A 14,666-nucleotide genomic window follows, 5' to 3' on the forward strand; every position below is an offset into this window, starting at 1 on the left:
TAGCTGTTATAAGTCAGTTTCAAGTACAACAGGTGGTTGAGGCAAAAATCAGAATCCGCTCATAAGAACCGATACTGTAATACAGTAATTTGGAAGAGACAAACAAGTACCCAGAGCAGTGATTAGACATGAGTGCTGCTGTACCATAGACTTGATGTGCCAGTAGAAAATTATGATGTCTCTATTTCCAAAAATTGAGGACATTCATTTCAATCTTGGGTAATCTAATCTTAGTGCAAAATAGATGCTATGACAGCTTTAGCAAAGAGAGGTGATGCAGCTTTATTAAGGCCAAAATCTTGTTCAGTCATCACTGTCACTTCCAGATTCACTCAGCAGCAAGTCATTTCCTAAAATAGAAGATAAAGTCACTGTATTAGTTCCATTAAACTAAGACTATTTTCCCATCAAGAAAAGTTCTTTTTTCACCCATCCAGTATTTTCTATTAGGAATTTAACACCAACAGATTTTATAGGTCTAAACACTCATCTGTTGTCTTAACTACTGGAGTGGGAATTTTAGGGCTACATCACTTATATGTGACCTTCAAAAGCCCTGCATTACTCACACTTAACTCATCAGATTAAATGAGTTTGGCCTTGGCTACACTGGAGAGTTGCATCACTAGTAGTGACTTCACAGCGCTGAAACTTACTCCCCGTCCACACTGGCAAGGCACATACAGCGCTGTATCTCCCTGGCTACAGCGCTGGTTGTACTCCATATGGACGAGAGGAATAAAGAGAACAGCACTGGTGCTGCAGCGCTGGAGTGCCAGTGTAAACAGCGATTAATCGTACTACGCTGTAACTGACCTCTGGAATTTTCCCATAATGCTTTTAACTAAAGAACTCTCTTTGTTTTGTTGTGAACTCAGGGCTCCAGGAGCTGCTTATCTAAAAAACAAACACAGCTACTGTTTGCTCGAGCAGAGGCAGGCAGGGAATGTCCACAGCTAGTGCCTGCTTGAGGAGAGAAACAGTGCAAGGCGGGGGGAGCGGGGGGGGGGGGAGTCCGTCAGAGCAGCTGCTTATCTAGTCTGAAGGCTATTTGCATTTAAGAGTGAATGAGAGAGGGGGGTCGGAACTTGTAAGGCAGGGAGCTGACACAGTATTGGCTCCAAAAATCCACTCTCTCTCCCCCATGCTCCCTGTCACACTCCACCCCACCCCCCTCTTTTGAAAAGCATGTTGCAGCCACTTGAACACTGGGATAGCTGCCCATAATGCACCACTCCCAAAGCCGCTGCAAACGTGGCCACACTCCAGCGCTTTCCCTAAGCAGCTGTACGAAGACAGCTTTAACTCCCAGTGCTGCACATCTGCAAGTATAGCCAAACCCTTTGTATACGAGAATTAGTGCAAGCAGGCCCCAGCGGACTAGCTAGCTTCCCATCCACCTTCTGATACCTGATCAGCAGGGAAGCTGTTGGGAAATGCAGTTTCATTAAAAAAAAAAAAAAGGATACTAGTTATTGTTGCTTGCATGTATCTAAATGCCTCTTGGATCTGTCTGAGAGCAAAGCAGTTTCCAAATCAAGGTGAGAACAAGCTGTTTGACGCACCTTTTCAAAAAAATAATCAGGCTGTGGAGCAAGACAGCAAACAAAAGATCAAAGGAAATATTTATGCATGCTGTCACCAAAAATTAATACGAGTTATTTTAAAATGAGACATAAGAAAAGTGACTATCTAGTGCTTGCAACAGCTGTCTACATAACAGAAAATAAGTTCTCCCTGCTATTTTTTTTTCCAACGTGGCAAGCAGTTTTTCTCCTCCTCCACTCCATCTCCTACATATAGGATAGAGGTTAAAAGGATACTGTCAACAGCAAATCTGTATTTTTTTAAAATGAGTGTGATGTATCATCAGCATCAGCCTTCTATTCCTCTGCCAAACTAGTGATTATGAAACTGCATTTTCCTCTATTAAAAAAAACAGAAACAAGGAAAGAATCTCTCCCCCCTTATTGCTTGAGATGGAAGAAATTTCTATGCCGGACCCCTGACTCTGAACTCCAACACCTAACAAATCTCCCAAGACTCAGAGTCCACAGGCTATCTGTCTTGCTTCTCCAGCTTTCACTGCTACTTCTCCTCTCCTGCTGTGCTCCTAAATGGATGCCCCAGGAGCTCAGCAGGAGAGTAGCTGGAGAGCCATGCTCCCCACAGCAGCCAGTGTGCAGTACCTTTTCATCTCAGATCACCACTCTCTTATGGTGCAGTTCACATTTTAAAGTGATTTGTGGGGAACTGGAGATGGCACAGATCTACAGAGCTGCTTCAAATGTTCAAGTAACAGAGGTAAACTGGATTAGAGTGAAATTCTAAGCAGGTTTATAGCTAAACCAGCATGAAGTTCCAGACCACTCACAAGGGTCCGAGGACCCACCTCCCTCCCTGCATAGCTCTTAAGGCCCACAGGGTTCCTGGGCTCCTTGCTGTGGTTTTGGTATTTCTGCAAGTTTAAGACATCAGGATGTTTCACTATGACAGTTTTAACTGGTGGCATCAGCCACCTGTACTTGGGCGTAAAACTTTCAATGGGAGCTTTGCAGCTGTGAACTAGCCATTAGTCACTAAGATGGTACATTTTATTCTCAAAAGTGTTTTTTTCTAAATGTGTGTAAAATGGCAAGTTTGAAAGTATTTCCGTGTCTGAGCAAAGGGACTGATGTACATGGAACTTTCTAAAGATATACTGATTGTAATATGAAGCCTATTTGCTTTAGGCCATGGAAGTTAAACCAACAGATTTAGCCCTCTTGCACAATAATCAGATGTTTTCAGTCTAATCTTATTCCTGTGACGGAGGTGGTATGTGGAAATAAGGCTTATAACAGAAACCTGATTGTAAGCTTAGCTACATCATCACAATATATAACTACCTTGTTACCAATTTTAATTCCTTATAATAGTGAAACACAAGAGAACATATATATTGTGTATATTTTCAATATAACCAGAGTAAGCTGTCGAAAAACTTCAGTACATATTATCACTATGTAAATTCAGGCCTATGACCAAGTTTTTCTAAACTTGTGAGCCTGAAGTTAGGCACGTAATTAAAAGTGTGGCTTTGTTTTCAAACAGCAGCAGTGGGTGCTCATCAATTCTGAAAAATCAGGCCCGGTTTATTTTGGTGCTAAGTTTGAAGACCATTACATAGCTGGTTAGTTGCTGCTGTTCAAACCAGTGATACTCTTCTTTCTAGGCAAGAATATATATTACAAAATCCCAGTTGTACTTTAAATATCTTAAGTTTGTCATCATTTTTTTCAAGCAAAACACTGAATTAGTTTTGGTTGTTGGTATCCTCCCATCCCTTCAACATGGAAAAAGCATGAAACACCCTTCCTTCCCTACGTACATAGGAGGGGATTGGCACCTTGTAGGTTAGAAAAGCCTCCATGAATCACAAGACTTCTGAGTGGGTTAGGACAGTGGCTCTCAACCTTTCCAGAGTACTGTACGCCTTTCAGGTCTGATTTGTCTTACGTACCCCCAAGTTTCACCTCATTTAAACTACTTGCTTACAAAATCAGACATAAAAACACAAAAGTATCACAGCACACGATTACTGAAAAATTCCTTACTTTCTCATTTTACCATATAATTATAAAATAAATCAATCTGAATATAAATATTGTACTTACATTTCAGTGTATAGCATACAGAGCAGTAGAAACAGGTCATTGTTTGTTTGTACTGACTTTGCTAGTGCTTTTTATGTAGCCTGCTGTAAAACTAGGCAAATATCTAGATGAGTTGATGTACCCCCTGGAAGACCTCTGCGTATCCCCAGAGGTACATGCACCCCTGGCTGAAAACCACTGGATTAGGATAACCCCGTCTTGTAACTGAGTATTATCAAGATAATATTATTCCAGTATCATCTACTCAGGAAATCACACACATATGTTTTGGGAGTACCTAAGCCGTTCAAGCATTTTCAACGCAAATTACTGTTCTATAGTCCCAATGTATGCAATTGTGAGGAAGCCAGTACAGCTTATGACATATTTTAAACTGCATCAGCTTTAATTTAATATCTCTGATGGTCAAGTAACTTTTAGCCCAACTTCTAATTCAGAACTCAGCTGAACAATCAAACCCCAGCATCTCTTCCCACAATTTTAATTGCAATAGAGACATAGTTACAGAGTCTCCGGTTTCCTTTTAGATTCCTAAAGCATGAGATTGTTCTTTTCTTAGAGCACTGTCTTCTGTACTTACTTAGTGTATTTATCATATGGCCACCACTCTCTTGAGATTTGTTATGACTGGCATCCATGTCACGGATAGCCTGTTGTGGTATGGCAGACACAGCAGGCTGTGGCTGCAAGTACGGCATTGACATAGGCAGAGAAGGCTTAGCCCCCTCATCTTCTGAATCACTAGAACTATTTTCACTGCTGGATGAGGAGGATGAAGAACTTCTTGATTCGGACGAACTACCAGAGCTACTCATCTGGTCCATGACACTGGCCTCGGCCTTTAGCTCTGAAAATAAGATGTAGAATAATTGAGAAACAAACCAAGAGGAGTCTCAGAGTTAAAGGAGAGGGCAACAAGAGAAGCGCTGCACAAGCAACTGTAGTTAATGTCACATTATTATTACAAGCCATAAGTGACTAAACTTAAAGACATTAGATCCAGGAGTGAAGTGTGGGACACAAGCAACCTGATCACCTACTTGTATGCTGTATTTCTCTCCTCCACTTCTTACTGTCTTACTTTTAGGCCACGTGCTTTTCAGAGCAGAGATGCATTAGGGTTCAGATAAGGCTGCCAGCCAAGGTGGTGCCCCCTACACGTCAGTGGGCAGCACAACCTAACTCACCCTTAATATCTGCCTCTGATTAGTAAGTCTCTTTTCAGGCTTTGTTTAACACCTCTGCAGATGTCTTACAGGAGTCAATAACTCAAGTTAGACTCAAGGGACAGATAGTGAAAAAGGAAATTGGTCAGTGGAACATCTGAAGGTGCAGCGGCAGCGGCTGACAGCAATTCTGGCATTATAAACATGTACATGTTTGTCTAGACATTCATTGTCCTTAATTCCAAATTAGGCATTGTGGGATACCTGCAGCGATTGCCCATATTTTAAAATTATGGAACAGTTTCATTAAATCCTTGTTTATTCTTTTTATAGGTCTGGAAAGAATTTAGAATGGCTAGCAGGAAACCATCCAGACCCCAGCAAACAATTTACTGTGGCCAAACAAGTAAATCTTATTGGCAGCACATAGGGACAGGGCTTTGGGATATGTTAGTCTTGGTGACGCAACTCAGAACAGGTTCTAAACAAAACAAACCATGGAGAAAAAGTCTCAGGTTTCTCATGCACTTGAGAACCACTTTGTTTCTTTTGCAGCCTTAGGAACTTTTAATTGCCTTTTTGTGGAGTAAAACTTTGACCAGAGTGTCTGTCTTTTCTTTGTGATTTAGACATCTGCATAATGAGATATCTGGGAAAACCGTTTAAAAGAATCCAGAGCACCCTTGAGAGCCAATATCAATTCAGATCAATAAAGCTACCACTTGTTAGTGTTCGTACAGCAAGCGATTAACACCTGCTTTTCCCCCCACATCCACTAAAAGGAAATAAAGCGTGTCTCCTACTGAATTAAATTCAAAGGTTCCTACCGAAACAATCTCCCAAGAACATAGCATTTGGCATTGTTCTCAAGGATGGGATTTATATAAGTGTTCAGTTGTCCCTTACCGTATAAGGAACCACTTCTGCAGGTCTGATCTGATTTAGAAATGTAGGGTACTATCTGAATCTCTCTGACTAGATTTACATGATAATCAACTCATACAAATTTAGAGTTTTATTAAAAACTAAAAAAAAAAAAAAAAAAAAAAAAAAAAAAAAAAAAAAAAAAAAGAGTTATAAAGCATTTTAACCAAAGATTTGCTGTATGCAAAGGACAAAGAATGAGGAGGGACAGGTGGAGTGAGGAAGAAGTGGAGGACTGGCTGATTTGGCTTCAGAGCCACAATCCTACAATTGAGCCAGTAGCTTAAGATAGCAGCAGTGGGGGGACTTAGTGAGAACTAAAGCAATGCTAATCATGACCTTCATAAAACTAAGAATTGATTTGATTCTCAATCCTATGTGGTTTCAAATACTGTTAGATTACTACTCTTGTCAAGACAGCCATTAAACTTTAGAGAACACTGCCTATGTAACAGCTTCTAGTGTGCACTTCATTCAAAAAATCCTTGGCTCTCTTTATTTCTAATGTAAGTATTTCAGAAATTTTGCAGACTAAGTGACACAGTTGCAGTTTACCTCTCTCAATGTCGTCCATAGGAGAAGATGGAGACATCTTTTCTTTTGGTGAAGAATTTTTAACATTGTTTGGAGTCTTACTGGCATTTCGCATTTGCTGCTGTTGCTGCTCAATACGAGATTGAACCTTACTGCTTCCTTCAGCTCTGTATGACAGGGTGAAGAATTTTAATTGATTCCAGAGAACAATAGTTAAACAAAATAAAACCCTCAGTAGTCTAAGCTGTGTGGGAAGCTATTCATTATGGTTTTTCTTAACTGTATCACTACAGTTTTAAATTTCAAAGTACACTATTACAGTCATTCCCAAACTTTTTAACAAGGTATCCACCAACTGCATTTTGTCTTTTTTTGTGACCCACTATTACATATATGCACCCTCCATCCCAGCACACCACAACCATACCTCTGGCTTGGTGCAGCCCAGTACAGAGGGAAGGCCTCAGAAGAAGGGGGGCTGGAGAGCGAGCCCACTCCACACTCACTCTGCAGTGATGGCTCCTGTCCCATGGGACCAAAACCAGCTGCCTACTCCTGGCATTGTGATCTAACTCATGGGATCACAGCGCTGTTCAAGTTTGGCCCAATGGCCCTTCCCACACCACCAGGCTTCCCCTCCACACCAGGCTGGGAGAAGTGTATATTTGCCTAGGCCAGGGCTCAGTGATAGATTAATCCAGCCCCTGGATATGGCAACCTATCTAGAACTTTCTTGGGACCCACCATTTGGGAAACATTGCACTAGTACAATGGCATATAGTAACATATAGGTGCAGTGATGTACAACATCCATGGATGCCATTCAGATTGGCCCTTTGACCCGATCCTCTACTATGCTGTTTCACATTTTCTTCAGTCATTCACTAACACTTCATTAGAATTCTAGTGGAAGTGAGTTATATGTGAACATAGCATCAGAATGTGCATTAATGGGAATTACATACTCAGTAGGAGGAGAATGGGTCCTCAACATTTTGCTAAACCCTTTCACAAGAATTTATACTATTTTATTTACACAGTTCAAAGTCAGAAAATGGCAGCAAGCAATTTCATTTGTGTGGCAAAAAGCTATTTTCCAAACTTACTATGAGAAAACAGTTATTGTCTCTTTCAAGGATATGCAATGTTTCTGTTCAAAACCTGCCCTACCAGCCTAGACTTGAACGCTATAAAAAGTCATTTTTTGAGAAAAATAATGACATGCTTTTTCATTCCATCCAACAAGGATAGGTTTTTGTAAGGACCACGTTTGAAAAAGTGAAATTTTGCTAAAAGCTAAGAATAGTTGGTATGTATCCCAATTTAGACTTTCAGCTATTTCTAAGGGCTTGTCTTGGTGCACACCAGCGAGGGTGTGAATTCCAGTGCACATCTGTGAGTTGTGCACTAAGTGGTCACATGGTCCCTACTACACACTAAAAGTTCTCTACTATGTGTTGACATAGTCCTCTTTCAAATTGTACTAAATGCATGGGCACTAGGGTCCACGTGGCCAGTTAATGCACGACATGTTGGTGTGCAGTAGAATTTACACCCCACCTGGTGTGCACCAAAAGACAATGTAGACCAGCCCTAAACTATTTTCATAATGAATTAGGGCCACAGCAGTTTCTTTTGTAAACCACCTACCTGGTTTTCTTCACAGTGATGTTACTGCTCAGTTTCTCTAGTCGACATTCTCCAGTGTCATGATTGATAATTAAGATACATTCCTTTAGATAAGGCTTCTTGGAGCCCTTGAAAACTGTTACTGGTGGAGTTGAACCCTATTTAAATTGGAAAAAATATCTAATTAGCATTATTTCAATAGACTTATTTGTATAAACACAAAATGAGCCTTTACAGTAATGAAAAGTTCATTGTAACTGATCATTTCTAGCCTTTTAAAATCTGTTACCAACTAATTCAAGTGAAACTCAGATTAGTAGTAATTAGGGGGTAAAATCCTGACTCTACTGAAGCCACTGGAAGTTTTGCCACTGACTTCGGTGTGGCCTTGATTTCATCCAGCCAGTGTGAAATAAACCAGTAATCTCAATCCAGTTTTTAAACAGACAGGCACACACATCACAAAACTACTACCAAAACTAGAATGCGTGTTGGCAATATCAGAAGAGCAAGATGGGATTACAGGAGATTGAATTCTCCTCCCCAGTGGTGGTGCGTGCACGCCTGCTCCTTTGGGATTGTGCCATAATGTCAATGCAGCAAAGGGAAGGTTGCACAGCAGCCAGTGTCCGTGCTGTACTTGTTTTATAGACAGAGAATTCTAGGTTTGTCAATTACAGCATATTTCCAGCACAGTGAATTCACTTAATGTTACAGCATGATTACCTGACCTTTGTAATTCTGCATTTTCTGGTGCGATTATTTCTGTCCCAATGCTTTAAAAGCTACATGCATACAGCCTTGAAACAACAGCCAACTGAAAATACCGAAATGTGAAACGCTTCTATATTCAACACATATGGTGATTCAGTAAGAGAAGCTTCTCCTTTTCCCATCCCCTAATGATATTCAGCCCTCACCTCAATGTTCGGCAGCGTTATTGTCACCTGTTCACCTTTGCCAACTTCAAGGTCTCCTTCAGAGGATGTATCAATAGATGCAGGTTTGAAGTCATCTACGAATTAAAAAAACACCCTGATTTTCATGAGTCCCTTAAATACTGACACACATTTTATGAAATCTAAAGGCGGTGAATTTGGGGGGCATTTAAAATCAACAACTTAGTATCTTTGCTAGTGCAGAATCCACCATTCCCTTAGCAGATTTTTCCATAAGCCAAAGAGCTCACAGTGAAGGTGGTTTTCCTGATATTCAATCTAAATTTCATCAAGTTTTGGTGCTGAAGCTCTTAAAAAAAAAAGTTGAAAGATTTTAATTTTGATTAATAAGGAAAGTTTCTCCTGTTCATCTCACGTTCAAAAAAAAAATGGCCAAACCAGTTTGCTGATACTTATAGAAAAACCCTACAAAAAAGCCACAGAATTACTTTTGGGTTGAGACCAACCCTGGAAAATTTCAGCCCCAAAAATGGAAGTTGCATACAGCTGTGACTAAAAACAGGAGAGTAGACTAGAAATACATTTGCAGCCCTAACTATAGCATACTCTTACTGTATTAACAACATCAAAGGCAAAATCATATGCACTAGCAAGGTTGTCGTGGTTATTTTTATATTTAAGTACATATATTTCTCTCTAAAATGGAATTGTTAAAAGCCACCATCACATGCTTATTTTAATCTCCTTTATTAGCAGTCATTCTTAGAAACCTAACCATGTCTCCATTTGTGCGGATATGGATTTCCCCTCTTTGCATGTTTCAAAGAACTGGAAAATTAGAGATGAACATTAGTTTGTTTCACCAGAGTTGTCAGCCCTGCCAACAAGGTCTGCTAATGATTGTTACCCAGCTAGCATAATTTATTTCCAAGATCCTAAACAAGCTCCAATGGTCTCAAGCTCCTGCTAGTAGCACTTTACAGAGCCAAGCACCACAGTTCTGGTCCTTCTTGTGGTAAGAATGAAATTATGCCAGTCTTCAGTGGGTGCTGCTGTGTAATTAGTATTTTGGCCAATCTTTTCAGAAATGGCTGATTAAATGTCCAGTGTACCTACTTGTAAGAAGTGTAAAAGCTAAGATTACAATAACAAAGGTTAGAGAAAAATATGGCTTTTCTGTTTATTTTGTGCATTTGACAGCACTGTCAGTTTTGCGGATTTCCTTGTGTCTTTCTTCACAGAGTGACACGAAAGAAAAACATTTTGAAACAGAAAAGAGAGATTGTAAAACCACAAAAGTCAGCAGGAAAACTTAAAGGCAAGTGTAGTACTAGAGCCTATTTTTACTACTACTTTTTTAAAATACTGAATAGATTGCAAGTTACAGCAACCCTTTAAATACACTCACAGCTTTTAGGTTCCTCTCACACCCTCCTCCACAAAGATGTGGTCAATTTTATTAAATAAGATTCCACTTGCTCCCAGAGTATACATTATCTATCTCATCTCACTGTATGAGAGCACACAGGATAATCTCCAGAGAACATGAGAGACATGGAACCTTGGGGATCATTCTATAAATAATGAGACAGCAGAACAAAAGCTGCAGCCCTAAATTATCAGAACCATAATCCTAACAGCATTTGTTTCCTAGATACCTTCAGAATCTGTGAGCACACACCTCCCAGGATAGTAGTTATTATGTACTCAGGAAGGGCACACTAGCTTTGAGAGCAATATTGCCTTTAATCTTTGATTGCTGAGAGCCCTGCCGAGGCAAAGGGCAGAGCTTCACCCCAAACTCAGATTTTTGTAGCATTGTGCCAAGACTCTATTGTTTCCCAAAATATACCTTAATGCATGGTACATGAATTGAGTATACATAAAAGGAAGAACTAGATGAAGAATGCAGGCACTGTGTGAACTTTACCCCAAACTTTACCAGCAACACATCTGCTCATTAGTCTAGCTTGGAGTCTCTCATGGGCAATAACTGCAACCTCCTGTGAACTGTATGGTCTTATATTCAAGACACGGGATATGGATGTGACACACCTAGGTTCAATTCCCAGCTCTGCCACAGACTCCCTGTATAACCTCATGAAAGTCGCTTCATTTTTCTATGCCTCATGGTTCTCTGTTAAATCCCTTCTCTCATTCTTTCTGTTGTCTGTTTGGACTGTCAGCTCTGCAGGGTAGGAACTGTTTCTCACCAAATGTCTGTACAGTGTCTATCTCAGTGGGGCCCTGATGTTAGTCAGAGGCTCTAGGTGCTACCATAATACAAACAAAGAGTGCAGTAGCTTTGCCACATTTGATTCCTATCCAAAGCCTTCCCACTGTGCCCACCTCGCACTCCATGCTGCATCATGCCAACTTTTTCAAAAGCAAGTTCAAAAAGATCCAGCATGCTCTCCTTCTGCCCCATCACCATCTTCTTTCTCCCAGTCACCAACAGCAGCCTGCTCCCCTACTCTAACCCCACCCAGCAGCCCCACTGACTTCATCTCCTCAACTTCTGATCTACCCTACCATCACTCTCAACTTCACAAAAGGAAAATGCCAGGGTAAGGGAGATTAACCCCTGCTCCTCACATCTGCCTCTCCAGCTACTGCCCCATCTCTCAACCCAAAGAAGGAGCTATCTCCTTCAACTCCATCTGCCAGCATAGAGAGCACTTGTACAACATAGATAGATAAGTGAAGAGTTTACAGGGGTGTCAGGAGGGGTTCTGATTTCCACTGAGGTATGACCAGCCAGGCAGTGCCATGTCTGTGGGGAGTTATAAGGGTGCAAAGAGAGGGGTGCGGATTTTCCCTGGAGTATGACCAGCTAGCCAGTGACATACCCATGGGAGGTGGGGGTGGGGAAATCACAGGAGTGCTGGGGGATGCTGACTTCCCCTGGGGTGTGACCAGCCAGGTGGTGCCATGCCCCGGGGGGGGTGTTACAGGGGTGCTGGGGGGGAATGACCAGCCAGGCGGTGCCATGCCCCGGGGGGGGTGTTACAGGGGTGCTGGGGGGGAATGACCAGCCAGGCGGTGCCATGCCCCGGGGGGGGTGTTACAGGGGTGCTGGGGGTGTGACCAGCCAGGTGGTGCCATGCCCCGGGGGGGGGTGTTACAGGGGTGCTGGGGGGTATGACCAGCCAGGCGGTGCCGTGTCCCGGGGGGGGTGTTACAGGGGTGCTGGGGGGGTATGACCAGCCAGGCGGTGCCATGCCCCGGGGGGGTGTTACAGGGGTGCTGGGGGGGTATGACCAGCCAGGCGGTGCCATGCCCCGGGGGGGGTGTTACAGGGCTGCTGGGGGGGTATGACCAGCCAGCCGGTGCCATGCCCCGGGGAGGGGTGTTACAGGGCTGCTGGGGGGGTATGACCAGCCAGGCGGTGCCATGCCCCGGGGGGGGGTGTTACAGGGCTGCTGGGGGGGTATGACCAGCCAGGCGGTGCCATGCCCCGGGGGGGGGTGTTACAGGGCTGCTGGGGGGGTATGACCAGCCAGGTGGTGCCATGCCCCGGTGGGGGGTGTTACAGGGCTGCTGGGGGGGTATGATCAGCCAGGCGGTGCCATGCCCCGGGGGGGTGTTACAGGGCTGCTGGGGGGGTATGACCAGCCAGGCGGTGCCATGCCCCGGGGGGGTGTTACAGGGCTGCTGGGGGGGTATGACCAGCCAGGCGGTGCCATGCCCCGGGGGGGGGTGTTACAGGGCTGCTGGGGGGGTATGACCAGCCAGGTGGTGCCATGCCCCGGGGGGGGGTTACAGGGGTGCTGGGGGGGTATGACCAGCCAGGCGGTGCCATGCCCCAGGGGGGGTGTTACAGGGGTCCTGGGGGGGGGTATGACCAGCCAGGCGGTGCCATGCCCGGGGGGGGGGTTACAGGGGTGCTGGGGGGGTATGACCAGCCAGGCGGTGCCATGCCCCAGGGGGGGTGTTACAGGGGTCCTGGGGGGGGGTATGACCAGCCAGGCGGTGCCATGCCCTGGGGGGGGGTTACAGGGCTGCTGGGGGGGTATGACCAGCCAGGCGGTGCCATGCCCCGGGGGGGTGTTACAGGGCTGCTGGGGGGGTATGACCAGCCAGGCGGTGCCATGCCCCGGGGGGGGGTGTTACAGGGCTGCTGGGGGGGTATGACCAGCCAGGTGGTGCCATGCCCCGGGGGGGGGTTACAGGGGTGCTGGGGGGGTATGACCAGCCAGGCGGTGCCATGCCCCAGGGGGGGTGTTACAGGGGTCCTGGGGGGGGGTATGACCAGCCAGGCGGTGCCATGCCCTGGGGGGGGGTTACAGGGGTGCTGGGAGGGTATGACCAGCCAGGCGGTGCCATGCCCCGGGGGGGGTTACAGGGGTGCTGGGAGGGTATGACCAGCCAGGCGGTGCCATGCCCCGGGGGGGGTTACAGGGGTGCTGGGGGGGTATGACCAGCCAGGCAGTGCCATGCCCCGGGGGGGTGTTACCGGGGTCCTGGGGGGGTATGACCAGCCAGGCAGTGCCATGCCCCGGGGGGGGTGTTACAGGGGTGCTGGGGGGGGTATGACCAGCCAGGCGGTGCCATGCCCCGGGGGGGGGGTTACAGGGGTGCTGGGGGGGGTATGACCAGCCAGGCGGTGCCATGCCCCGGGGGGGGGGGTTACAGGGGTGCTGGGGGGTATGATGAGCCAGGCGGTGCCATGCCCGGGGGGGGGTTACAGGGGTGCTGGGGGGGGTATGACGAGACAGGCGGTGCCATGCCCCGGGGGGGGGGTTACAGGGGTGCTGGGGGGGTATGGCCAGCCAGGCAGTGCCATGCCCCGGGGGGGGGGTGTTACAGGGGTGCTGGGGGCTATGACCAGCCAGGCGGTGCCATGCCCCGGGGGGGGGGTTACAGGGGTGCTGGGGGGTATGACGAGCCAGGCGGTGCCATGCCCAGGGGAGGGTTACAGGGGTGCTGGGGGGTATGACGAGACAGGCGGTGCCATGCCCAGGGGGGGGTGTTACAGGGGTGCTGGGGGGTATGACGAGCCAGGCGGTGCCATGCCCAGGGGGGGGGTTACAGGGGTGCTGGGGGGTATGACGAGCCAGGCGGTGCCATGCCCCGGGGGGGTTACAGGGGTGCTGGGGGGTATGACCAGCCAGGCGGTGCCATGCCCCGGGGGGGGGTTACAGGGGTGCTGGTGGGCTATGACCAGCCAGGCGGTGCCATGCCCCGGGGGGGGGTGTTACAGGGGTGCTGGGGGGTATGACGAGCCAGGCGGTGCCATGCCCCGGGGGGGATTGCAGGGGGGTGCAGATCTCCCCAGTTACGACCAGTCAGGCTGTGGGGGGGTATCACGGGCCCCCGGGGGGGGTCACGGGCTGCAGGGGGGGAGAGAGGCTGACCTCCCCTGGGAAATATGACCAGCCAGGCCCACGGGCGTGGGGGGAAATGATTCACTCCGAGAGGGGCAAGCACCTAGCGCCCAGACCCGCCCCCACTGGCCCCCCGACCAGCGCGGAGGAGCCCCCCTCACGGCGCAGCGCCGGCCCGTACCCGCCCCCCCACTCACAGCGGACGGTGTGGAAGGCGCAGCGCGGCTGCTTCTCGAAACTCTCGCCCAGCTTCAGCACACGCTCCTTGGGATCGAAGAGCTGAGGGGCCGTCCCGTTCATAGCGGCTCCGCGAGCCACCTCACACCATCGGGACCCCGCGCGGCCCCCGCCGCCGCAGAACATCCCCTCACCGCCGGGGGGCGGGGCCCGCCCACCCAGCCTCCTTACTGGAGGCTGCTTTCCCTGGCTCCGCCCCCTCCGGGGGGCGGGCTCGCGCCTGGAACGGGCAACGCCCACCCAGTCCCCCTACTGGATGCTGCTTCTTAGCTCCGCCCTTCTCATGCTTTCGTC

The 14,666-nt window shown here is 47.1% G+C and overlaps 1 protein-coding gene across 1 annotated transcript; it reads right to left on the reverse strand.

Annotated features, from left to right (window-relative positions):
- Positions 1-266: 266 nt before the first annotated feature.
- Positions 267-14,522, reverse strand: EAF2 (ELL associated factor 2). The gene is made up of 6 exons (XM_030580161.1): positions 14,333-14,522; positions 8,830-8,924; positions 7,931-8,067; positions 6,302-6,447; positions 4,237-4,503; positions 267-350 (listed from the first exon to the last, which is right to left on the reverse strand). The coding sequence occupies exons 1-6, from the start codon at positions 14,496-14,498 to the stop codon at positions 304-306; spliced, it is 858 nt and encodes a 285-aa protein (XP_030436021.1). The 5' UTR covers positions 14,499-14,522; the 3' UTR covers positions 267-303.
- Between the last annotated feature and the right edge of the window lie 144 nt (positions 14,523-14,666).

The sequence above is a fragment of the Gopherus evgoodei genome, chromosome 11 (genome assembly GCF_007399415.2).
Source record: "Gopherus evgoodei ecotype Sinaloan lineage chromosome 11, rGopEvg1_v1.p, whole genome shotgun sequence".
NCBI classification, from domain to species: Eukaryota; Metazoa; Chordata; order Testudines; family Testudinidae; genus Gopherus; species Gopherus evgoodei.

Coding starts and splice junctions, on each gene's coding strand:
- EAF2 (XM_030580161.1), bottom strand. CDS start 14,498: ATGTTCTGCGGCGGCGGGGGCCGCGCGGGGTCCCGATGGTGTGAGGTG. Junction 4,504..6,301: donor TATGGACGACATTGAGAGAG/GTAAACTGCAAC, acceptor TCTTATTTTCAG/AGCTAAAGGCCGAGGCCAGT. Junction 351..4,236: donor CCATATGATAAATACACTAA/GTAAGTACAGAA, acceptor CTTCTATTTTAG/GAAATGACTTGCTGCTGAGT.